The sequence below is a fragment of the Geotrypetes seraphini genome, chromosome 2, assembly GCF_902459505.1.
Source record: "Geotrypetes seraphini chromosome 2, aGeoSer1.1, whole genome shotgun sequence".
Classification (NCBI taxonomy): Eukaryota; Metazoa; Chordata; class Amphibia; order Gymnophiona; family Dermophiidae; genus Geotrypetes; species Geotrypetes seraphini.
This window is the reverse complement of record NC_047085.1, coordinates 343,728,401-343,754,703: the sequence shown is the minus strand read 5'-3', so window position 1 is coordinate 343,754,703 and position 26,303 is coordinate 343,728,401. Positions and strand designations below refer to the sequence as shown.

The 26,303-nt window shown below is 41.2% G+C and overlaps 1 protein-coding gene across 4 annotated transcripts in view; it reads right to left on the bottom strand.

The window, feature by feature from the left end:
• The window catches only part of CNTNAP2 (contactin associated protein 2), a 2,440,986-nt gene that overhangs the window by 750,577 nt on the left and 1,664,106 nt on the right, over positions 1-26,303 (bottom strand). For all 4 annotated transcript variants that reach the window (XM_033930311.1, XM_033930310.1, XM_033930313.1 and 1 more), the window contains one exon: positions 12,645-12,845. In XM_033930311.1, the coding sequence (XP_033786202.1) occupies positions 12,645-12,845 (201 nt within the window). The remainder of the gene's footprint in view (positions 1-12,644; positions 12,846-26,303) is intronic.

Below are 26,303 nucleotides of genomic sequence, written 5' to 3'. Positions count from 1 at the left end.
ACACATAAGCACGTGCAAGGGCCACCTTTGACCACAGTTCAGTAAAATGGTCCCTATGAGCCTTGTTTATTAAGCTTCTTCCCCAAGGACATAGCATGGGAAAAGACTTAAAAAAAATCAAGCCCTCAATATATCATTACTAGAGAATTGTGTTTTTAAGACTGTTCCTTATTTCATATTACGGTACTTATATTGGAATTCAGATGTCAAGTCAAGCGCAAGGAAGTTCATCAGATGTTGGCATATAGCAGCGTGACTTTCAATATCACTGACATTTTCTACTGCTTTTATATTTATGAGTAAAGAACGAATGTCTTGGCAATGTCTACTGTGTATATGAATTTTCATAGTGGGTGAGAGGGGGTACCTTCAGAGTGACCTAATAGCAGAAAAGGCATTTGTTTTAATGCTGTGTTCACTGTCCCCCTCCCCCCCAATTTTTACAAAACCGTAGCGCGGTTTGTAGCGGCGGCTACTGCAGTAACAGTTCCAATGCTCATAGGAATTCTATGAGCGTCAGAGCTAATACCACCATGGCCAGCGCTAAAAAAGTGCTACAGTTTTGTAACAAGCGAGTTGTGTTTATTTTAGGCTTGCATTGTGTATTAATAATTAGCTGGTTTAAGGTTTTAACCATTTTATAATTGTAATTGAATTTTTATTTAATTGCTTATCATTGTGTTAAGATTAGCTATTGTGATTATTTGTTATTATGATTACATTATTTAAAAGATTGTTCTATATGTTACACTGACATCCCCCCCTTTTACAAAACCATAGCGTGATTTTTAGCGTCAGCCGCGGTGGTAACAGCTCCAAAGCTCATAGGAATTCAGCATCGGAGATGTTACTGCCGTGGCTGGCTCTAAAAACCGCACTATGCATAAGATGATGCAGCTGGAATGTGAAATAGAAGTATTATCATGCTACATTTTGCAGCATGTAGTGAATAAAATCTCTTTCTACAGAGGGATCAGCAACTAAACAGAATCCCTACATAGAACAAGAGATGGGCAGCCCCCCAAAATTCAATTTGTTTAGTTTATTGTATTGTTTGTTGCATCGTTCGTTTAATGTCACGTGTTTATTCTTTGCTTTCATTTAGGGGCTAATATTGTTATGAATGCATACTTTTTTTGGAAGAGTGCACAGTCTTTCAGAAGAATGCATACTCTGTGCATCCACAGTGTGCATGGTGGATTAGTGCACATTTGTGGCATAGATTTCTGGAACTATGGCTGCCACTACCTTAGTACCCTGCCTGTTGAGTGCTGACAGTGCCTATTTGCCTGCTGCCGGTATCCAAGTCCCTGTCTGTTCTGTAATTACCCAATGATCTGCCTGCTGCTGCCAGAGCCAAGTGCCCTGTCTGCTGTCACTGAACAATACTAAGGCTCGCATTTGCATCTATCCCCCAGCTTCCCACATGTTTTACAAGTGCCTATAGAGTGAACACATGGGGATTTACCAGACATCCGGATTTCCCCGGATGGCTTTTCAAAACCCGGCACTTTGTCTGGGTTTTGAAAAGCTTCCAACAAATTGCCAGTCCTGCCCAACGAGAGCAGGCAGCGGGAGGGGATGGGATTGGTAGCAGGACTGGGGTGTAACTTGGCAGGGATGGGTGGAACTTGGCAGGACTGGGGGCGGGTCTAGGTGTCTGGATTGTCCGTTTGGAAAATCTGGCACCCTAATCACCTGTCTTCTAAACGTTATCCTGCTGGGCATTTGGGGGCTGATTCTATAAACAGTGTCTAACTCCTAGGCGCTGTTTGGCATAGTTGCCAATCATCCAGGAGGAGCCATTTATAGAATCACACCTAGCGGTGCCTAAGCATTCTTAGGTGCCAGTAGGCATTGAATCCTTAGGCGCATTGCCATTTAGGCCAGGGTTTTCTTGGCCTAAATGAGAGCCCCTAAGGTAGGTGTCTACTTGTGCCAAAGTCAAACCATGCTCAGAATCTACTCTGAATCTACCCTCTAACCAGGCTAACTTGCTAATAGGCACATTGGTGTAGATGCCTATTGGTTAATTTAATATTTTAATCAATTTTTAATGGTGCCTTCAATTATCAGCCAATTAAGAAAATTAAGTTTGACACCTAAATTGGCTAGGCGTGCTGCTCTAGATGCCTAACTTTAGGCGCCTTTTTTAGAATCAGGACCTTGGTGCTGATAGTTGGAACAGTCACTTAAAAACCATATTCTCCACAATCTGCATGGACCGGTCATTAAAAGCAATCATTTCAGCTTTGTACACTGTCACCACTTTGGATGCCTCTTGGCATGGGACAGAGCAGTAGGACACCATCCCATTTCCTCCTATATAGTTTGCCTCTGTATGTGACAAAGGGCCTGCACTGAAACTGTTTGCAAGGGCTGGGAAGTCACTGTTGCCAGACCCTGCCTTTTTCTGTTGCTTCATTCTTTTGACTTGAAGGACTTCCAGCCTTCCCTGAAAACAATGCAGCCTTATGTTGCGTTTCTAAGTGATACTTCCTAGAAGAGTTGTAAAGATAGCCAGTTATTTTTCCATGGCTCACATGGGTCTTACAGTGCAGACTTTTTGTTAAGTGTTGAACTTACAGGGCATGAAAGTGCCTCCAAACATTTGATACGTGGCCTCTCTTATGAGATCCTTTAATGTTGCTGGGGCACTGGTGGTTAGTGGTTCAGAAGATACTAGTAGTTCAAACAGTACTCTGGCATCAGTAGGAGTTTCTTCCTTATCAGATGCCAGGCTGTTAATCTCCTTAGCTACTACTGATATCACCAAAACTTTCCAGGCCTGATATTCAGAAAATGCTGAGCTCCTAAATTTATTCTTCTATAAACATAACTTTTCAGCTGAAAATCCATCTTAATTTAGAAGCTTAAAAGTTTTGATCATAAATTTAGACCTGTAATTTGATTGCATGGATTTATGAGCCTCCTTCTGAAAATCAGTGCTAAGATCCTAACTTCTTTTCCCCACCCTAAACCTGCCCCTGTTACCACCCGCTTCTTATGATCCTAAATTTAAGAGTGACATTTTGAATAAAGGTTTATGTACTAAGCCTGGACTTAGTGCTTACAAATGGAGAAACTGTTTCTGATGTTACAGTGGGTGATCATCTGGCATCCAGTGATCACTGCATGGTACAGTTTAATATTAAAATGGGTATAGAGAGGGCTCATTCAAAAGTAAAGGTTCTAGACTTAAAAAAAAAAACTAATTTTGTTTGGATGGGGGATTATGTCAAGGAATTGTTGTCTGGATGGGAACATCTGGAAGGAGTAGAAATGCAGTGGGCAAAACTGAAAGGAGTAATTATAAGGGCGACAGACCTTTTTGTGAGGCAAATAAGTAAAAATAAGATGAAAAGAAGGTCACTTTGGTTCTCAAAAGTAGTAGCTGAGAAGATAAGGAATAAGAGATTAGCTTACATAAGCTACAAAAGATCACAGAAAACGGAAAACAGGCAAAAATATCTGGAAAGTTAAGAGAGGCTGGTCGAGTAGTCAGGAAAGCAAAGATAGAAATGGCAGAAAAAATAGATGACATGGTAAAATGGGAAGACAATACTTTTTAAAAATATATCAGTGATAGGAAGAAGTACAAAAATGGCATTGTGAGACTCAAAGGTGAAGAGGAGAAATATGTAGAAGCTGATAAAGAAAAGACTGAATTGCTTAACAAATATTTCTGTTCTGTGTTCACAGCTGAAGCACTGGGACCGAGACCGCATAAGTCAAACACTAATAGGGATGGAGGAGTGGTAGATCCTGAACGATTTTCAGAGGGTTGTGTTCGTGAGGAGCTAGCTAAATTAAAGGTTGGCAACGTGATGGAGAGCTGAAGGAACTTAGGTTCTGGTGGCTCTGCTGACTAACCTTTTCAATTCTTCTCTAGAGTTGGAAGTGGTACTGGATGACTGGAGAAGGGCATATGTGGTCCTTCTCCTCTAAAGTGGAAGTAAGGAAGAAGTAGAGAATTACAGGCCGGTAAGTCTGACTTCTGTGGTAAACAAATTAATGGAAACACTTTTAAAACAGAGAATGGTGACATTTTTTTAATCCAGTGGATTACAGGACCAGAGGCAACGTAGATTCACTAGAAAAAAATCAGAAAAAGTTCAATTTTCGCTATAATGGAGGTTTCCCCTCCAACTCCCCTCCAACAGCAGCGCGAACACTAACCAATAAAGTGGGGGGGTTGCCACCCCAAACCTCCCATCGGAGCTCTTTAAAAATTACTTTTTCCCCCGCGTGCTTCTGTCTTGCGCCGAATTGTCGGCGCTAGATTGTCAGCGCGCTGACATCTTGCGCTCCACTGTCTATGAACCGGGGAAGTTAAGCCGACTTGTGCTGCACCTTTTAATCCTGTCCCTTTAAGAACAGAAAGAGAATTACCTTGGCTTCAAGCCAGGAAGCCTCTGCTGTGCTCACTGATAGTAATTAGTGGGAGGTGCCTGACACCTGTGAACCCTTATCCTCCAGCAAAGCGGGGCTAGGAACAGCTGGGGGGAGAGAGGAACAGGGGAGAGAGCCGAGTAGCAAGGGCTGGGAGAGACCAAGGGAGAAGTCCTGGGAACAGTAAGGGCGGAGATTTCCCTGCTGAGGAATTGCCTATGCTAGAAGCCAGGCATGGTAGCACAGAATGTAAAGCAGGTCAGAGTTTCCATGGTATCATTGAGGAAGTTTGCTGCTCTGCTTGCTGACCATGTGTAATTCTCTCTGGGCTGAAACCTGAGCCCAGGGCACCTGAGTAATGCCTTCTGAAACGGACTCAGCTGAATGAACAGTATAAGGAAAGCCAGAAGCTTCCTGCATTCTGGGGGACTGGGGTTTTGAATGTTTTTCTCTCAAATATTTGAGCCAGGGTTTTGAGGGAGAAGACCAGCAGTATTGTGAAAGTTATTTTTGCCTTTTGTGTTCTTTCAATTTTTCCTGTGTTGGGAAATTGTGTGACCCAGAGAAGGGGGTTGTAAAACCCGAACTGGATTTTCCAAACTGCCAGACCTTATGGAAAAGGGGGAACTCTGGAGAGGATTTTTATTCTAAACGTTACTGGAACTTGAAATGTGTTTTGGGAATGTGCTGAGCAGCACCTACTAATATAGGGAAACAGGGAAGCCTGTGTTTTCGCCTTTGTTTGGGGTTTTATATTTTTTTTGCTGCTCACAAGCTGTGAGAGCTCTGCTGGTTTTCTTTTGTGCGTTTTTAAACAAGAACTGTTTGCCCCAAGGCTGCTTACATTTGCTGGACTGTTCATAGGAGACTGTAGCAAAAAGACCTCCAGGAGTGGAGGAGGAAAAGTTTTCTTTATTCAGCATTACGTTTTTGGCTGGGAAACAGCCTGACCCACAGGGCTGGGGTGGGGCTGCTTCCTCAGCACTGCAAAGAAAAACAAAACCCTGTTTTTTTTTTTTATTTTGAGGGGTTTTTTTTTCCCCTTTTCTGGATTTGGTAAAGTTTATAAGAAGTGCCAAAGCTTGAATGCCGTGTCCTATTTATGAACTTTGCTTAGCCCAGAGGCACTCCAACTGTTTTGTTATATTTGCTCGATTATGCCATCTGACATGACTGTGAATTGAATTATTATTTCCAATTAAAGGAAGCATAGGCTTTGCTCCTGGAACTCAGTGTGGTTTGGTTCCTTTTGGCACTAAGTGAAAAGCTTAGCGGGAGTACACCAGTGGGCCTGGGAGCCACTGGCAGGATCCGGGTCACAAACAAACTCTATTCCTTGTGGCACGAGGCCCTGGGTAGGTCACACCAGCCTAGCCCAAGCGTCCCTGCCACAGTATGTAGGCGACCCTAATGCGCATGCTTGAATTTTTTCCCACCTACAGAAGTTGTCAGTTGCTGGCAGACCGCCGATGAGTGAAGAAGTGTAAGTGAGCACCATCCGATTTTCATTTTTGACAAAATGACAGAAAAAGTTGAACGCTACTGCATTAATTTTGTGTAAAGCTTGGCGATTCCCAAGTGGAAACGATCCGCAAGATTCAGCAGGCCTTCGGGGATGAAACAATGGGTACCACACAGATAAAGGAGTGGTACAACCACTTCAGAGATGGCTGCACATCAGTGGAGAGTGAAGCACGTTCTGGTAGGCCCTCAACATCCAGAAATGAGATTGTTATTGACCAAGTGAGGACCCTGGTGATGCAGGATCGTTGAATCACCAAGGGGTACTACCAAGAGATTTTGCGTCGCCTTTATAACACAGCTCCATCATGATAATGCACCTGCCCATTCTTCACATTTGATACGGAGTTTCTTGGCCAAACAACACATCTGTGATTCCTCAGGCTCCCTACTCTCCCGACATTGCTCCTTGTGACTTCTGGCTTTTCCCCAAGCTGAAAATGCCCCTGAAAGGGACCAGATTTTAGTCAAAAGAAGACATCATGCAGAATGCGACTGATCAGTTGCATGCAATTTCAAAAGAGGTGTTCCAGCGCTGCTTCCGACAGTGGCAGAACCGATGGAAGAAGTGTGTGGAAGCCCAAGGGGACTACTTTGAAGGAGATTAGTATAAAATTGTTGTATCTGAATATGCATATTTTTATGAATAAAGGTCTGATACTTTTTGAACAGCCCTCGTATATGTGGCTCTGAGTGCCTTTGTGACTGCTTCTATGAGTAGCAAAGTGCTGAGATATATACCACATTAGGCATTGATGTTTGACTGCCACTGCCTCAAGCACTCAATTACAAACCAAGTTGTGCTGCTCTTCCTGGTCTAATTTCTTCTGGTTTCTATATGTGGTTGAGCAGTTTTCTCAACTTCTTCAAGCCAAGTACCCCCTATGTCTATCAAATATCAACTGAGTACCCCTGCCTAAGCTCCGCCCCTGACCCACCCAGGCTCCACCCCTGTACAGACCCCCATAATAATATTACTAATTGTAATGCAATTTCTTCCATCCATTTTTCATATACACACAATATAATCTTGTTAATACATAATGGTAACCACAAAATTAAAAAAAACACAAAGCACACTGTACACATAGAAAATGTTAATTATCATTTATATTTGGGGGGTTTTCTTTTTTTTTAATTCTTTATTTATTAGATTATTCATTACAATATCTTTGTAACAAACATGCATGAATGAACACAGAAAGTACAAATGTAAATTCCCTAACGGGAATTAACATAATATATAAGGAAACTAATTCAACCATATCCTAGTCCACATTATATATTTGGGGGGTTTTCAAAGATGTCAAGGTAGATGACTTTGAAATATGCAATATCACCTCAGTAACAACTATAGAAAAATATAATGCAAAATATAGACAACAGATATAAATTCTCAAAACTGACACATTTCGATCACTAAATTGAAAATAAAATTATTTGTCCTTCCTTTGTTGTCTGGTGATTTCATGAGTCTTTTATTTCACTTCCTTCTGACTGTGCATTCAATATTTCTTTCTTTCTGTCTGCTGCACGCTTCCTCTCCTCTGGACCTCATTTCCTTCCCCAACCAACATTTCTCTCTGTCCCTCCATGAGTCCAACTTTTCTTCCTCTCCTCCACCCCTATTGGCAATATGTCTTCCTCTCTCTCTCTCTCACTGTCCATCTGTCTTAAGAAATCCAGACATCTTTCCCATCCCCTCTACTCCCACATCCAACATTTCTCCCTCTCTCATCCCCTGGATCATGTGCAGCATTTTTCACCATTGCCCACCAGCTCCATGCCCATTTCTCCTTCTATCACCTCTCTCCAGTACAATACCACATCTCACTCTCCATCACTATGTCCAACATGTCTTTGCATCCCCTTCAATCTGTCCCTCTGTTCCCTCTCCACCACTATATACCACATTTCTCCTTTTCATCCTTCTCTTCCCCATACATCTCTACCTCTTTCCTCTGTCTCTCTAAGCCCAATTTTCCATTCTTCCTTTCCCCATGTGCACCATCTCTTTCCCTCTCATTCATGCCCAATAATTCTCCCTTTCTATTCCCTCTCTCCTATGTCCCAAGTTAATGCCCCCTTCCTAGGGTTACCAGATTTTCCATCTCGAAAATCCGTACCCCTAGACCTGCCCCCAGGCCCGCCAGTTCCACCCATCCATGCCCTGAGATGCCCTGGTCCTGCCCCCAATCCCATCCTGGTCCGACCCCAGCCCCGCCTTCCATCCCATCTTACTCCAGCCCCGTCCCCTGCCGCCTGCTTTTGTCAGGCAGGACATGCATGGATGCCCTCCTGTCCGAAGGAAAGCTTTTCAAAACCCAGACAAAGTGTCGGGTTTTGAAAAGCCTTCTGGACCCCCGGACATGTCTGGGAAAATCTGGATGTCTGGTAACCCTACCCCTTCTGTGCCCCATGTTCATGCCCCTTCCTTTCCTTCTGTGTCGAGTTTGTGCCCCCTCCCTGCCTTCCAACCTTTGTACCCAAATCGTTCCCTTCCCATGTCCCAATGCGCTCCTTCCCCCCCCTTTCTCTCTTTCGCCAAGATCATGTCCCCTTACTTGTTAGAGCCGCATTCACTCCTTCTGCCTTCAGTGGCACTTGGGGGAACGCACAGGCAGCGGTTCACACGCTGCACATGGCTGACCCACAACCTTCTCTCTGACGTCAGCTCTGACATTGAAGAGAAGGTTTCTGGGTCATACGTGCAGCATGTGAACCGCTGCCTGCGCATCCCCCTAACAAGTGCCGCTGAAGGAGGTAACTGGGAACCCCCCTCCCCCCGCTGACCCAGAAGGCTTTCTTCTGACGGGCAGGAAAGAGGGATCCCCGGCAGCGGCAGGTGGGCAGGAAGGAAGGATCCATGCTGGCGGTTTTGGCAGATGGGTGGACAGGAAGGAGGGATCCCCAGGCGGTGGCTTCGGCGATCGGGGGGGTAGGCAATATCCTTGGTGACAACCAATACAATGTACCCTCAACAAGTGGCTTGCGTACCCCCAAGGGTACGTATACCACATGTTGAGAAACACTGTGGTAGAGAATGACAAGGGGGTAAAGTTTGTCCCCTGTCCCTGTCCTGTCCCCGCAGGTTCTGTCCTCATCTACCCAAGCATTGAACACTTATGATTTTATATTTACATCTTTTTACTAAAGTGTAAAAAGATACAATATTCTGCATAGTTGAAGTGAAAATTCTATTCATTATGGTAGCTACAATTCATTCATTTCAATTTTCTTCTTTTAATACACTGGGCCTAAAGGTATGTTTCTTTGAGTATAGCTAAAGAAGTAAAGCTTTTTCTTTCTCATAAACTAGAATAGCTGTTTTCTGAATTTTTGTCTCCTCTGTTACATGGCCTCTCTAAGATGTTGACGAATGTCTTTGCATTAAAAATCTAATCATAGAATATGTCAAAAGCTGGAGAGAGTAACCTTGACAATATAGTATTTTTGGCCATGAAAATGATGGTGTTCTTTCTACAAATGTGTTCCAACCTAGCCAATCTGTAATCCTAGGACTCTTTTTAAACAAGCAATCCAAAGAAAACAAACAATATTAATCATGTCATTGCTGTTATTGTTAACAGTGGCAATGTAAAAGTGGTCTCCCTGCAAGTGAATATTATGTGGTCTAACTTGTTAAAAAAAAACCCACAAAACCCTGTACTAAATTTGCCTATTCATTTTAAACTGTTCTAACATTATTTTAAGCATTTCTTGGGTATTAGTAAAAATTTTCCCTGAAAGATCCACTGCCGAGAGATATCCATGGCAGTAAATACAATGATTCTATACTTGTTTGACCATTAGGTGACAAATATCCAAATAAGAAAAAGGAACCCAGGATAAGCTAAGATGAGTCACAACGAGGCCCATTTGTCTAGCATTCAATGGCCAGTCCAGACAATAAAGCCTGGATTCTCTAAATGGCGCTGTTGTCAGTGGCTGCCTTCAAATCAGCCGCCAATCACATGTCAATCACGCAATGGTGCTGTTTAGAGAATCACACTATTGGGGAAGGCAGGCACTGGAAATGCAGGCCAGGGTTTTCAAGACCTTACATTTGATGTGAATTGTGCCAACGGAGGTGCTTTACAGCATCTACAGTGGCATTAGGCATCGTACAGCACCTCTATAGTTGCGATTCCAGTGCTGTTTTTTAAAAGCACTTGTAAATGGCGTTTTTCTCTTAACTTAGGCACCAGTCCAGTAGGGCATCTACCAATGACTAAGTTAATGTGCAGTTTATAGAATATGGGCCTACGTACCCAACAAATCCTAAAAGGTAGATCAAATTTCTTATGGCTCCTTTCAAGAAATAAGTTAAGTCCATCTGACTAATAATTTTCTACAGCCTCTTTTTTTCCAGGAACTTGCCCAAAGTTCTTTTGACCTTGGCTATGTTAACTTTGACTACATAACAACTCTGGCAACAGATTCTACAGCTTAATTATATGCAACATGAAATATTCCACACATACAAAATACCAAATTAATTATTTGCCATTGGAAGCTCTAGGAAACACGATACACTAGCAGGGGAAGTTATCAAGGCGCAGTAAAAGGTGGGTTTTTACTGCACCTTGAGTTACCATGGGAGTATCTCACTACCTTGGGCTGTTGACTCCTGTGTTAAAATGCATAATGCTGCTTGTGAGCCACCTTGCAGGTAACGGTATACCATGGCTCTGGAAGCATGTTAAAGGAATCAGTACCCAGATCACATGACAGTGAGCAAAGCATCCCACCAATCACAACCCCTGAGGAGCCCCAGTCATTTTCCCACCAAAAATTGATACCTCCTATCATGTGTCTCTAGTGATGCCTCCAAATCAAGTTCCCCAATCAGGCTCATCCTAGGCAACTCTACCTAGCTAAATATGTACCCCCAGAATGCCTGCCCTTTCAGACAGGCCTCCTCACCCACCCACCCATAGGCCCTCCCAAGCCTACCTTACATTCATCCCTGTGGGTCTAGTGTGGGTCTAGGCAGGAGAAATCCCCACTCACTCCTTTCAGGATTCAAAATGGTGCTGGCAATCCCTAGTGATAGTCTCATAGTACTACCGCTATGGGTTATGTTTCTTTTATACAGACCTCCACTAGACCCCCAGGGCTGATATAGAGTACGCAGGGGGAGGATGGGGGCTACAGGTATGTGTGTGAAATGATTGAGGCAGCCTAATTGATGGGGGGGGGGTCTTGATTTAGGGCACTTGACAGATGGAGTCTTGATTGGGACTGAAGAACTTGACCGAGGCTCATAAGAAGGAGTAAAGCTTTGGGGAGGCACTCTGTCCACACATTTGTAATCTTACCAGACAGCCCTTCAGTAATATTGCTTACGAAAATATTAAAAAGAATAGGTGCAAGAACTGAACCTTGAAGAACACCACTGGTAATATCCCTTTCCTCAGAGTGATCTCCACTGACCACTACCCTCTGTTACCTTCCATTCAACCAGTTTCTGACCCACCTTCCATTCAACCAATTCCTGACCACCTTCCACTCAACCAGTTCCTGACCCAGTGCCCTCAGTATGAGGGCACTAAGTTTATTTATTAGACACCTGTGTGGAATATTGTCAAAGGCATTGCTAAAATCTAAATACACCACACCACATCTAGCTTTCTCCCTCTCCAATTTTCCTAAAAAGAAAAAATCAGGTAGGAAAATATACAATCAAACAAAGAACAATAACATCAGAAGAAACGATCAAACAATATCAATCAGGGATTGGGAATGAAGGATCTTTGACAACCAAAAGCAAAACACCTCTGGCCCTGTCCCCAAATAAGGAGGTTCCATCTTATATCTCAAGCTTTCTTTTGCTAAATTTAAGATTGCATTTAATCTGGAGAAGTACAATAATAGGCAAACTGTCTCGCAGAGTCTAGTCTAGCTGTGTAAACCAAAGGAATGTAAAGAGAGTAGTCATTAATGGAGTGGAGCAGTCTGAGGTTAAATGGGGGAGGGGGTTCATAAGAAACAACCAATGATAAGAGATATGGAGGAATGCCAGTATGTAGAATTTAGTATGTGGTATCACCAAGAAATTGAACAAAGGGATTTTTTCTACCTCTGGCTGACTTTTAACATTTATTTTACATTTGTTTCTGGGCTCACATTCCTCTACATTTACAAATGAGTGCACACTGGAAACCAACAGACTCCAAGGTGTTGACACAACTACTACATCAGATGGATAGACTTTTATCATACCTAGTGAGTCAGCTTTTTACTGTAATAAAGCCTAAAGCTGAAAATTATGAAATGCCCCCTCCCCAAATAAGAAACAACAACAACAGGTTGATGCTCACTGGTACTCTCTAGAAGCGAAGCAAATATCACACAGCTCTTGTGATGCAATGGCATTAGGCATATGAACCCACAGGAATAAGGAAATAGTTTTTTAAAAATTATTTTCTCAGAACAAAACATCAGAGGTCAGCTTTTAAAGAAAATTCAGCATCAAAGTCTGTCAATGTTGCCCAAACCTGAAATGAGCTGCCATGGCTGACAGGGTAGGCTTGCAGAGACGTAATAAATATATTTCAAAGCAAAAAGAGCATGAACTTTTTTTGACCTAGACAGATTTTTTTTTTTTTTAAGTAGTTCATTCATTTTATTCTCATCCTTAAACTTTTTAAATACTACACAAATCCTTGTAGTTAGGTACATGCATCAGCTTTTTTACGCAAGAAAAAATGATAATTAGATCTGCTTACCTGGTGTGTGCAGAAGCCTCGACATCTTGCAGGAATAGGAGATGTACTGTTCACAGTACTCGGCACTACTGGTGATGGCAGAGATCTGATCCATCGAGGTGCTGTAGTTAAGCTGTAGCACAGAGCGCTTATCCAGCCTTGAACCCACCACTGAAGTTTGCTGTTGCAGGTCATGGTATAGTGTTGTCCATACTTTATCCTCTGTAAGAAAAGCAGAAAATGAAATTCAATAAAAGAAGATAGATAGAAGATCAGAAAGAACAGAGAGGAGAGAGAAATGAGAGGCAAGCAGAATTCATGTGACATTAGAGATAATACACAAAGGAGCAGTAAGCAGGCCTGGATTCTCCAAATGTTGCTGGTTTTTTTAGGCGCTGGTAGGAGCCCAAGTGCAGTGAAAAACGCCATTTAAACAACGTTTTTCACTAACTTTCAAGGCGCCTACTGGCGCCTAAAAAATCAGTACCAGAATAATGCCTAATGCCACTGTAGGTGTAACTAACGCCGAAAGTGGCTTTAGGCACTATAAAGCGCTTACAGAGGCACAATTCACACCAAAGGTAGGTGCCAGGGAAGCTCTGGCCTACATTTATGGCGCCTACCTTTGCCGGAGGTGTGATTCTCGACCTGGTGTCATGTGATTTGACATGCAATCAGTGGCCACTTTTAAGGCAGCCGCCGACAAAGGGGCCAGTTAGAGAATACAGACCATAGTGCTGGTTTTAGTGTGGCTAACCAAGGGTCCCATTTTCAAAAAAAGGAAAACATCCAAAAGACAGCATAAACTGGCACTAGAATATTTTAATCGCCAAAACGTCCAAGTGCCGATTATCAAAACTGACTTTTTAGATGTCTTGCAAGTCGTTTCCCCTCCAGTACATCTAAATCTTAAGGGGGCATGTCAGAGGCGTGTTTCAGGAGTTTTTTTCAGACTTGTGAGGTGTTTCGGCGTCCCCTTTGAAAGAAGCTTGATCGGTCGGGACACACCCTGATGTAGCCTATCGGTGAAACGCTGGCTGGTGTGCTGATCAGCATAAGATAAGTGGATTTTTCCTCTATCAGTCTTTTATTTATTAGTGAAGCACAGTTTTAAGCTCAAGTGACCAGTATTTATTGAAGGTTTTTTGCCAGTGAGGTTACCGCTTGACCACCTTTTACTATCCACCTTTGTGGAGGTGGGAGGGCCTGTTCTGAGGCTTTTTCCTTCATTTTTTATTTGGTATAGAGCCTTTACTGTTCTTACACTATACTTTTGAACATCATACTAGTCTATATTGAAAGTGTTTACTATTGCATACGTTTCGTTTTCAATACATCTGAGTTTTTTGTACTTAGCATTTGTGACACCCAGGGCCCATCATTTTTTGACACCCCCTATCTGTATGAAAACATGATTTTTAGTAACAATCCACACGTCACACATGAGTACCTAGAAAAAGGCAGCATCTTACATACTGCAATGAGCAGTACATCAATACACTCATTGTAAAACTAAACAAGCCAGACTAGTACAAAAGCAGAATTAAGGATGAGGAAGGGAACTACAAGCCTGTAAGTCTGACTTCTGGGTAAGTAAAATAATGGAATCTTGCTATTACTGGTGGTGGTGGTGGGGTTCTTTTTGGTAACTGCAGTTCTTATATGTTCTGCTGCTCAAAAATATTTGTGATCTAATGCACTTCGAATTTTGTTTCTTTGAAGTTTTACACTGGTTTTTACAAAGCTGTGGTGGAGGTTTTTGTCACAGACTGGCGAGGTTAATGCTCCGACACCATGGAATTCCTGTGAGCATTGAAGCATTTACTTTGCTTGCCCGCAGTAGAAACCTCTACCACAGCTTTGTAAAAGGCACCCTTAATTTGGAATTCACAATCTTCCTATGGGTTCTGTAACAAATAGATAACTGCACTGCATAAGGCTGACTACATAAGTTTTTTTTAAATATCTACACTTAAATTTTAACTTTCACCTTGGATATTTTTAACCCTCTAGAAACTTCCCAATAGGGAAATATTTTGCATTTACCCTAATGAGTCTAATATTTATATATATATATATATATATATATATATATATATATATATTTTTTTTTTTTTTTTTTTTTCATTCTAAAAATTAAATTAAATTGCTTCCCTATAAAAATAATTTAAATTCCCAGACTTGACTGTTTGGACAAGATGACAAGATGGGGGAGGGTATCATTGATAAACTTATAAGGTTGTTAATGAAAGAATCAACTGATCAGTAAAACTTGCTTGTATTTTCAGCCAATCAAGCTGAGGACATCACAAAAGCAAACCTTTACAAGAAATGTTTCCTTCTGTAATTTGGGTGCAATCAAGGAATTGTAGGCAAACTGATGAGGTTGGAGTTTTAATACTGCAAATCAGGAAAAGCATCAGCTGGGAAAGAGTGGACAAATTCAGCTTATTGTACTCTGAACAAAATCAACAGAGAAACTTTATTTAGCAAATGTGATTATTTCATCATCATCTTTCCTAGTTTCAGCAATTACAATAGCTACCTTTTCCTCAAAGTATAATCATGTCACTCCAATGCTTAAGAAACATCATTGGCTACCCAGTGGCGTACCTAGCATATGTGACACCCGGAGCCCATCATTTTTTGGCACCCCCCCCCCATCTGTATGAAAAATATGATTTTTAGTAACAAGCAACATGTCACACATGAGTACCTAGGAAAAGGCAGCATCTTACATATTGCAGTGAGCAGTACATCAATACACCCATTGTAAAACTAAACAAGCCAGACCAGTACAGATCAATCCTATTCCGTCAATCCTAACAGAAAACCATGTCTTTCGAACACACAGAAAACACCTTCACCTAGTATGGAATATGTCATCACAAACTAACCCCTCCCCCTGTAGTGTAGATTTTAGCCACGGTGGTAACAGCTCTGACGCTCAAAGAATTCTGAGCATCAGATCTGCTACCACCACGGCTGGTGCTAAAAAACGCTCCACAGTTTTGTAAAAGGAGGGATAAAATAGAAATACATAGACAAAAGTTAAATTGAACCAGCAAGAAGCTGGACTCTGCATAAAATGCAACACCACAGAAACAGTGACATATGTCTCTTAAAGCAATAAATAAATAGAAAATTTTTGTTCTACCTTTGTCTTCTCTGGTTTCTGCTTTCCTCATCTTCTTATTACTGTCTTCCTTCCATCCACTGTCTGCCATCTCTCTGCCCCTCCCTATATGGCATCTTCTCTCCTTCTATGCCCCTTCCAGAAACTGTATGCCTCCCCCTTCCATCTCTCCTCTAGACCCCCCCCCCTTTGGTCTGGCATCCATCATCTTCCCTCTGTTCCCTCGTGGTTTGGCATCTTTCTCCTTTCATCTCTCTTTCCCTCCCCCTGTGGTTTTTAGCATCTCTCTCTTCTCATTTCCTCCGTTCAGATCTGATATCTCTGTCTCCTTCCCCGTTCTTTGGCATCTCTCTCTCCTCTCTCTCTTCCCTTTCCTTCTTTGGTCTTCCTTCTTTATTTTCTGCCTCCGTTTAAATTAAATTCTTTCTTACTATGCAGTCCTCAGTTTCCCTCTTTTCACTATGTCTACCCACAGCATGCCACCCCTTTCCTTCACCCCTCCACTATCTCACTAACTCTATCTTCTTCCCCCATCCAGCCTATGTCCTTTTTCTTTATCCCTTCTTCTATCCAGTATGTGTTTTTTCTCCACTTCCATTCAGCATTTGCTCTCCCTTCTCCCCACTTCCATCATCTGACTTCTTCTCTCTCCCCTTTCTACCCACTTCCATCATCTGCCCCCTTCTCTCAATCTCTCCATCCACCACAGGCCTATCTTTCTCCCTTCCTCACCTCACAAGATTTGCAATGATCTTCCCCCCCCTCCCGGACAACAGGCCCCGTCCGACATATCTCCCTGCCTGTGGCCGGCAATGTCTAAACTGTCTTCTTACAGCAGCTAGAGCATTGTAGTTGCATATGGATGCCGTAAAGGTCGTCTCTGATGCAACTTACGGTTGTGTCAGAGATGACCTTTACGGCAGCCACATGCAGCTTCAACGCTCTAGCTCAGGGGTGCCCACACTTTTTGGGTTTGCGAGCTACTTTTAAAATGACCAAGTCAAATTGATCTACCATCAATAAAATTTTAAAAAAACACACAGCACACTGTATGCTGAGAAAATGTTAATTATCATTGCTATTCTGGAGTTTTTTCAAAGAGGTCAAGGCAGATGACTCTATGCACTGTCACCTCAGTAACAACCATACAAAAATAGACAAATATAACCCCTCCCTTTTTACTAAACCACAATAGCAGTTTTTAGCGCAGGGAGCTGCACTGAATGCCCAGCGCTGCTCTCAACGCTCACAGGCTCCCTGCGCTAAAAATCGCTATTGTGGTTTAGTGAAAGGGGGGCCATAGTGCAAAATATAGACAGCAGATATAAATTCAGACACATTTTGATCACTAAATTGAAAATAAAATCATTTTTCCTACCTTTGTTGTCTGGTGATTTCATGAGTCTCTGGTTGCACTTTCTTCTTCTGACTGTGCATCCAATCTTTCTTCCCTTCTTTCAGCCTGTAAGCTTCCTCTCCTTCAGACCTCATTCCCTCCCCCAACTTTTTCTTCCTCTCTCCCTGCCCTTTCTTTCTCCCTGCCTCCCTTCCTTTTTTCTCTCTTCATGCCCCCTTTCTTTTTTTCTGTTTCCCTTCTGTCTCCCTGCCTGCCCCCTTCCTTTCTTTCTCCCTGCCCTCCACCAAGCCGCTGCTGCCACCATCGGGAAACAGGCCTCAAAGCCTCCGCCGTGGCTGCCCCAAGCTCTCTCTGCTTCCCAGCGTTGGGCCAACATAGAGGAAGTTCCGCCTAGCCAGGCAGCGATTGGTTTGACCCGAACTTCCTGGTGCAGCCTTAGGGGGGGTGCATAGCCGATTAGGTCCGGAAAATGGTCGATCGCCAAGGCAAATTGAGTCTATCACTGAGCCCGGGATGGGCTCCGCGATCGACTCACTTTGCCTTGGCGATGGACCATTTTCCGGACCTGGCCGGCTGTGCACCCTCCCTAAGGCTGCACCAGGGATGGACCGCCCCCCCACCCCCCCACTTGGTACGCCACTATGGCTACCCATTCTACCAAATTTTAACTTCTAATTTTGACACATAAAGCTTATTACAAAAGTTTTCCCTATTGTCTTTCTTGTTAATTGATTCTATTACTCCTCTCTGTCACTCTCATCCCAATTCTAACACTAGCAAGAGAATGATTAAATATTAAATGAGAAGCTGCATTCTTCTATCGAGCACCTACATTGCAGAATTCACTGCCACATTGCTTGAGATCAGAATTAAATTTTGGGGCATTATAAAGGGGTTGAAGGCTATAAGTTTTCTCTGGCATTTAGGCCTCGATTCTATAAAAGATGCCTTAAATTAGGTACCTAAATCGGCATGCCTAGCCAATTTAGGTGCTTAACTTACCCACCTCACATACATTTTTACAAAACCATAGCAGTTTTTAGAGCCAGCCACGGCGGTAACAACTCTAACGCTCATAGTATTCCTGTGAGTTTCTGAGCTGTTACCGCCGTGGCTGGTGCTAAAAAATGTGCTATGGTTTTGTAAAAGAAGGGGTTAATTATTCAATTAGATTAATTGGTGCTGATAACTACTTTAATTGTCACAATACTTGGTTTAAATTAAAACTGCTAGTTAGGCACCTAAATTGGTAGGCACTTATAGGTCTTGGATAGGCACCTACCAGAAAGTGGGCATACTTAAAAGCAGATTATGGGATGATCTAGGACATGTTTTCCAGGTTCACAATCATTCGCGCACGGGACAAAGCCGCGCCGACAATTCCTATGGGCTTCATTGAATTTGCTTAAATAGAATCGCTACTGCGGCTTTATAATAGAGGGTCTTATTTTCTTAATGTGACTTTTCTAAATTGTTTTATTGTAACCAATGATCTCTTGGAAGTAGGGCACAGCAAATATAAAAATAATAAAGAGTAACTGGAAAACCAGAAAACAGGATGTGAAGTAAACTTGGTAAAAGTCTCTGGTAGTATAATAGTAGCTGGGAATTTCACACAAAGATTTAGGATTGAAAGTCCAAGAATTTAACAAGAAAAAAAAAATGAACAAGAGCTCCAGATGTTCGTCCAAATCTGTACATCTATCTCCAAGTTAGTGTCATGGTTCCACACATCATATAAAGCAAGTGGAGGATTAAATTTCTTCAGTTTCAGAAGCTTATACCATGCAGATGCTTCGCCTCGAGTCGATTGAATAGTTGCAAACCACTGAAGTATCATAGGGGAAACATCTAACAGCGCAGTTTGCTTTAGGTAAGTTGCTACACAATGTCTCAATTGCAGCCATTTGTAGTACTGTGAAGAGTTTAGATTATAATTGGAAGCCAAGGTGGAAAAGTCCATAAATGTGCCGTTTGATAGCAATTGAGAGATAGACCAGATGCCCCTTTTTCTCCTAGATTTCCATTCCATGTAGAGCCTCTGGATTTTCAGTTTCGGGTTACACCAAAGAGATGTCATCAAGGTGTTATTCCATTGAACTTCCGTAATGTTGTCCACTTCAAACAGAGCAGTTTTGTTAGAAGACAGTACAGGGTTCTTTTTGAATACCTTATCTGAAGATGTAAAAGAGGAGAACTTCAGGTAATGTTTATCATTTACTCTTTGTTCTAGCTGCAGCCAAGTAGAGATATTCAAAAAATTAGAGTCAAGTAACCAGCGTGACCCATGTCTGCAAAGAAATGCCAGGTGGTAGTCAGTTCACATTCTAAAAATTTTAACAGACAAACCATTAATATGGAATTGAGCATTATTCCCAACTATTTTGTTGTTCCAGAAATCCCTAAAAATTTGGCTGCTTGAGAAGAGTTACAAACTAATCTACATTGAACTTTTTTTTTTGTAAGTTTTCTATTTGGACATGTACAAGTAGTTTTTTTTTTTAAAATTACTTGCATTTGTGTGTTATATTTTAATACTGTTTGTTATTGTAAACCGCTTTGAAGCTCAGTTGTGTTACATGGTTTATTAAGTCAGTAAATCAAAACAAATCAAACATGAGGGACTAGGGCTGGACATGGTTCCAGAACTGCTTACCAATTTGATTTTAATGGAAAATGCTCAGGACCATGCAGTGCAAATGGAGTTCGTAGAGGAATATTATGTAACTAACCTGGGCATTTAGCCAAATACTCAGCTGCATTCTATTTAGACCATTCCTCATTGTAGAGAAGGGACTCCCAGTTCAGTCTCTTGACTCTTCTCACTTGCATCGCTTTCACATATCGTAGCTGCTGATTGTGATTCTCTTCAAAGGAGGGTTGGGCTACTATGGTCTCTTCTCCTTAGACCAGAACATGCCTGTCTAGCATCAGCCTGCTTATCAAATATATCAGTGGCATTTCATGACATCTGCAGTCTTGCAGGAAGAATCTACTGCTCTGGGCTTAAGATGATTTCAAGTTTGGGAGATCCCAGCAGTCCAACTATCTCTGGTGAAGTGTCAATCAATATTTGACCTAGTGATGGAGTCTTGATGCTCAACAACAAAACAAAAAAAAAATCCACCAGACCTGCAACAAAGGAAGCTGGAATATCTAAGGGATAGATTATTATCTTCCATTTGTTTTCCCCATAGCAGAAAGGTATAAAGCAATTGAACTAACAGTTCTCAGTGCTGCCATTTTGGATCCCCCCCCTTCACTTTCTATCATATGTTTGTGTCACTTATTTTTCTTTTAAACTTAGGGTTCAGATTTTACTGTACACCACCTTGGAATTTGATTTCTGTCAAAAGGCAATATAACAAAATTGCCTAATAAATAAATTCACAAAAGGCCAAACATGAAAAGTTGTTGCGCTACCTTTAGAGTCCCCACCTCTCTGCAGACGGAGTCTCACCTCACAGATTTACTTCTTGTACTGGCATTTTGAATGCCATTTTATTTTGTATCATGAAACATCTTACAATATCATGACAACCAACTTAGAAAAAAACCTGTATCTTATATACTAGTTGCTTCACCCTTCTGCTTCAGAAGGAAGGTCAACACTGTTTACTTTCTCTGAAAGAAAGGATCACTGAAATTGCTTTTCACACTCCTAGGAGGCTATGGCAGAAATATCCATGAACAGCACATATTCTATTATGATACTTTCTTTCCATCCTTATGATCAATTTTACCATATCTTTCTGTGAAGTTGGAGGTAGAAATTGAACTTTTAAGTAAAATATTTTACAGTGTCTATAGCAAAGCTGATTCCTATTTATAACATACTTTTACTTTTAAAATATCAACAATTGAATTTCATATTCTTAAACACTGTCTTTCAAAAACCATTTATGCACAATTTTATCAAATATGCTTTAGAAAAAAAAATTAATGGCTCATAATTAACCTTGAAATTGAAAAACTTTGGTCTTTAGACTTTTTATTTAATTTGAATATTTGAATGATTATATAATATTGATAAAAACAATTGAGCCTATAAACTCCGGATGATGACAGGTGGCTTATATACCATTTAACCCTCTCCCCCCACCCGACATATTTCATGCTTATCTAAAAAAAGTCAAGACATAAATGGGTCTCTTTCTAGGTCATGGAGGAAAAGTAATTGTCTGATAATTTTGTGAGGAGGGAGATTCCCATGATCATTGCATCTTTCAAAGTTTCTGTGTTTCCTAAATCTGTCTCTGTGTTCACTTAATCTATGTATAGAAATTCAGCAGGCAGACTTTTGATATCATGGCAACAATGAAGCTATCATGCATACTGTGTGGACTCCTCCTACTGCCAGGGGCAGAGAGATTCTATTGGTCCAGCATGGGTTCAGCCGAGGGAGGTCTTGCCTCACCAATTTGTTTGACTTCTTTGAAGGTGTGAATAAACATTTGGATAAAGGCGGTTGATGTAGTGTATCTAGATTTCCAGAAGGCTTTCATGAGAGGCTCCTGAGAAAATTAAAGAGTCATGGGATAGGAGGCAATGTTCAATTGTGGATTAAGAAATAGTTACCGGTCAGAAAACAGAGGGTAGGGTTGAATGGTCATTTTTCTCAGTGGAGGAGGGTAAATAGTAGTGTGCCACAGGGATCAGTGTTATTTAAATTATTTATAAATGATCTAGAAATTGGAATTACGAGCGAGGTGATTAAATTTTCAGACAACACTAATCTGTTTAAAGTAGTTAAAATACACGCGGACTGTGAAATAATGCAGGAAGACCTTAGGAAATTGGATGACTGGGCGTCACTTTGCATTTGTCCACATTGAACTTCATCTGCCATTTGGATGCCAAATCATAGTTATCAGATGCTAGGGACCACCTTGGGGGTCAACGCTCAAGAAAAAGATCTGGGCATCATTGTAGACAATATGCTGAAGCCTTCCGCCCAATGTGTGGTGGTGGCAAAGAAGGCAAACAGGATTTTAGGAATTATTAGAAAAGGGATGGTTAACAAGACTAAGAATGTTATAATGCCTCTGTATCACTCAATGATATGACCGCATCTTGAGTATTGCATTCAGTTCTGGTCTTCTTATCTCAAGAAAGATATAGCAGCACTAGAAAAAGTTCAAAGAAAAGTGACCAAGATGATAAAGGGGATGGAACTCCTCTCGTATGAGGAAAGACTAAAAAGGTTAGGGCTCTTCAGCTTGGAAAAGAAATGGCTAAAAGGAAATATTATTGAAGTCTACAAAATCCTGAGTGGTGTGGAACGTGTACAAGTGGATTGATTTTTTTTTTTACTGCATCAAGATTTGCAAAGACTAGGGGACACTCAATGAAGTTACAGAGTAATAGTTTTAAAACCAATAGGAGGAAATATATTTTTACTCAGAGAATAGTTAAGCTCTGGAACATGTTGCCAGAGAATGTGGTAAGAGCAGGTAATGTAGCTGGTTTTAAAAAAGGTTTGGACAAATTCTAGGAGGAAACGTCCTTAATCTGCTGTTGAGACAAATATGGGACTGTAGCATGGAATGCTTCTACTATTTGGGTTTTTGCCAGGTATTTGTGACTTGGATTGGCCTCCGTGAAAAACATAGTAACATAGTAGATGACGGCAGATAAAGACCCGAATGGTCCATCCAGTCTGCCCAACCTGATTCAATTTAAATTTTTTTTTTTTTTTTTTAATTTTATTTTTTAAAATTTTTCTTCTTAGCTATTTCTGGGCAAGAATCCAAAGCTTTACCCGGTACTGTGCTTGGGTTCCAACTGCCAAAATCTCTGTTAAGACTTACTCCAGCCCATCTACACCCTCCCAGCCATTGAAGCCCTCCCCTGCCCATCCTCCACCAAACGGCCATACACAGACACAGACCGTGCAAGTCTGCCCAGTAACTGGCCTAGTTCAATATTTAATATTATTTTCTGATTCTAAATCTTCTGTGTTCATCCCATGCTTCTTTGAACTCAGTCACAGTTTTACTCTCCACCACCTCTCTCGGGAGCGCATTCCAGGCATCCACTACCCTCTCTGTAAAGTAGAATTTCCTAACATTGCCCCTGAATCTACCACCCTTCAACCTCAAATTATGTCCTCTGGTTTTACCATTTTCCTTTCTCTGGAAAAGATTTTGTTCTACGTTAATACCCTTCAAGTATTTGAACGTCTGAATCATATCTCCCCTGTCTCTCCTTTCCTCTAGGGTATACATATTCAGGGCTTCCAGTCTCTCCTGATACGTCTTTTGGCGTAAGCCTCCTATCATTTTTGTCGCCCTCCTCTGGACTACCTCAAGTCTTCTTATGTTTTTCGCCAGATACGGTCTCCAAAACTGAACACAATACTCCAAGTGGGGCCTCACCAATGACCTGTACAGGGGCATCAACACCTTCTTCCTTCTACTGACTACGTGAAGACAAGATACTGGGCTAGATGGACCATTGGTCTGACCCAGTAAGGCTATTCTTATGTTCTTAAGCCTCTGAAGTCATGGCAACATTAAAGCTATCATGCACACTGTGTGCACTCCTCCCACTGCCAGGGTAGAGAGATTCTATTGGTGCTTTTGAAAGAGTCAGTTTTTTTTCAGCTTGATAAACAGTGTACAGAGAGAGTACAGAAGGCAGGTGGAGTCAGAAGGGGAACAGAGTAGTGAGAAACAGTTTGTCTCTCTCTGGTTAATAGCTTTGTGAGAGCTGGCAGAGAATTTCTCTAAGCAGCTGGCTACTTCTATGCATATAGCTCAGGGGATCCTTTATATGATAGTGTCCTTCTGACCTTCCTCCTGTGCATCTAACCAGCCACATGGTACCATATGAGGCCAGGGACTACATAGTGATATTACAACTGACCCAGGACATGGGAGTGAAAGTATGTAATGATCTTAAGATAGCCAAAAAGGTTGAAAAGCTAGAAGGTTGCTTGAATGTATAGGGAGAGGAATGGCCAGAAGGAAAAAAGAGGTATTGATGCCCATGTATAAGACACTGGTGAGACCTCATTTAGAATACTGTGTACAATTCTGGAGACCGCACCTTCAAAAAGATATAAACCAGATGGAATCGGTCCAGAAGAAGGCTACTAAAATGGTTGGTTGTCTTCATCATAAGGCGTACAGGGACAGACTTGAAAATCTCAATAAGTATATTTTGGAGGAAAGATGGGAGAGGGAAGATATGATAGAGATGTTTAAATACCTATGTGGCATAAACGTGCATGAGGTGAGGTGTGAAAGGAAATTCTGGAATGAAGGGGCAAAGGATGAAAGTGAAAGGGGATAGATTCAGAAGTAACCTTAGAAACTACTTTTTCATGAAAAGGGTGGTGAATGCTTAGAATGACCTCCTGATGGAGGTGGTGGAGATAAAAAGTGTATCTGAATTAAAAAAATAAAAATAAAAAGCTTGGGATAAGTACGTTGGATATCTATGGCAAGGAGGAGATAGTAGATAACGGGATTAGGCAGATTAAATAGGCTCACATGGTCAATATCTGCCTTCCTTTTTCTATGTTTCTAAATATGGGGGACATTCTATAAATTCTGTCATAAATTGGATGCCAATAAAAATCAGTGCACAATGCTATTTTATAAAAGAGTGCCAAATTCCTCAGTAGGATTTGGGCAGGGGAACTGACTTATGCCAGCTGAAACTTGGTGTACATCCCGCGTTTGCTCGTTTTTCAATTAGGGAACCCTAGGTGAAAAATGAGCAAACGCAGGACACATGAGTCTTTTGGCTTAAGGGGGATTTTCCTCGATAAAGCCCTGTATGGGCGAAACATAGTCCTATGTCGGAGTGCCTGCACCCACCTGCGTAGAGTAGATGAGTATTCTGTTTAATAATAAAAAATAAAAAATAGAAAGTATATGGATAAAAAAAAGCATATTTTGAGACCGATGACGAATTTGAGTGCCAATGGTCTGTATGAAAAAAAGTTTAATACATAGAGAAGGCACCACTGAGGTTTATATAATCCTTTTGAATCTTTTTTATGAATAATGAAAGACTGTACTCACAGAGACTGTATTGATATTTATGTAGATAGGAGGGATGACAGTGGGAGAGATAGCACCGAGTAGATGGGTAGAAATTAGATCTGAGGAACAGGTAGTGGGTTTGGAGAAAGAGAGATGTGTTGCTTCCTCTTCAGTGATTTCAGAAAAGGAAGAAAACGTGTCAGGGATTGAAGGGAGGTTGGCAGAGTGGACAGCTGGAAGGGAGGGGGATAGGTGACCTGGTTGAGAACTCAAGGTGAATCTTGTGAACCTTGTTGTAGAAGAATTTGGCTGTAGTGTGGAGAAAAAGTAAAGGGGGGGGGACTGGAGGTGAGGGCATTTTGAGTAAGAAGTTTAGTGTGGTAAAAAGACAATGAAGGTTAGAGCTAAGAGAGTAAGATAAATACTGCATTTAAGTGTAATGAAATCATCACTACATATTTATCTTGGTTAAAATGCTGTATATAAATGGAAATCCCAATAAGAGTGATTTCAGTTTTGTGACCATGTCTGAATTCAGTTTGATTAGGATATAAAACAGTGGTGTGGTCAACAAAATTTCATAATTGTTCAAAGACAATAGCTTCAGCAATCTTTTTTTTTTTTTTTTAATTCTTTATGCATTTTATAATTCACAAGTGTACAGTAAATATCAAACAATTAGAATACAATATCACTTGAAAATCTACCATATCATACAACAAAAAATATATATCCCCCACCCCCTCCCACTTCCATATACAACAAAAAATATACCACATGAATATAATATCTTATCATTCATATATATTATTGATAGAAATCCAACCCCCCCCCCCAGATCCACATGTAAGAATTAAAATTTTGAAAAGTGTAAATTATTCATTAGAATAATTTAAAGATGGCCACCACACATCCTTAAATTTATTATAGTAACCTTTTTGAACTGCCAACGCTCTTTCCATTTTAAACACATGACATACTGAATTCCACCAGAAACAATAATTCAACCTTGTACAATCTTTCCAGTTATACGTTATTTGTTGAATGGCAACTCCTGTCAATATCATCAAAAGCTTATTATTATTAGCAGATATTTGAGGCTTAGCTCTCATCAGCATGCCAAATAAAATTGTGTCGTATGATAATGCTACATAATTTTCCATTAAATGATTTATTTGATCCCAAATAGAGAT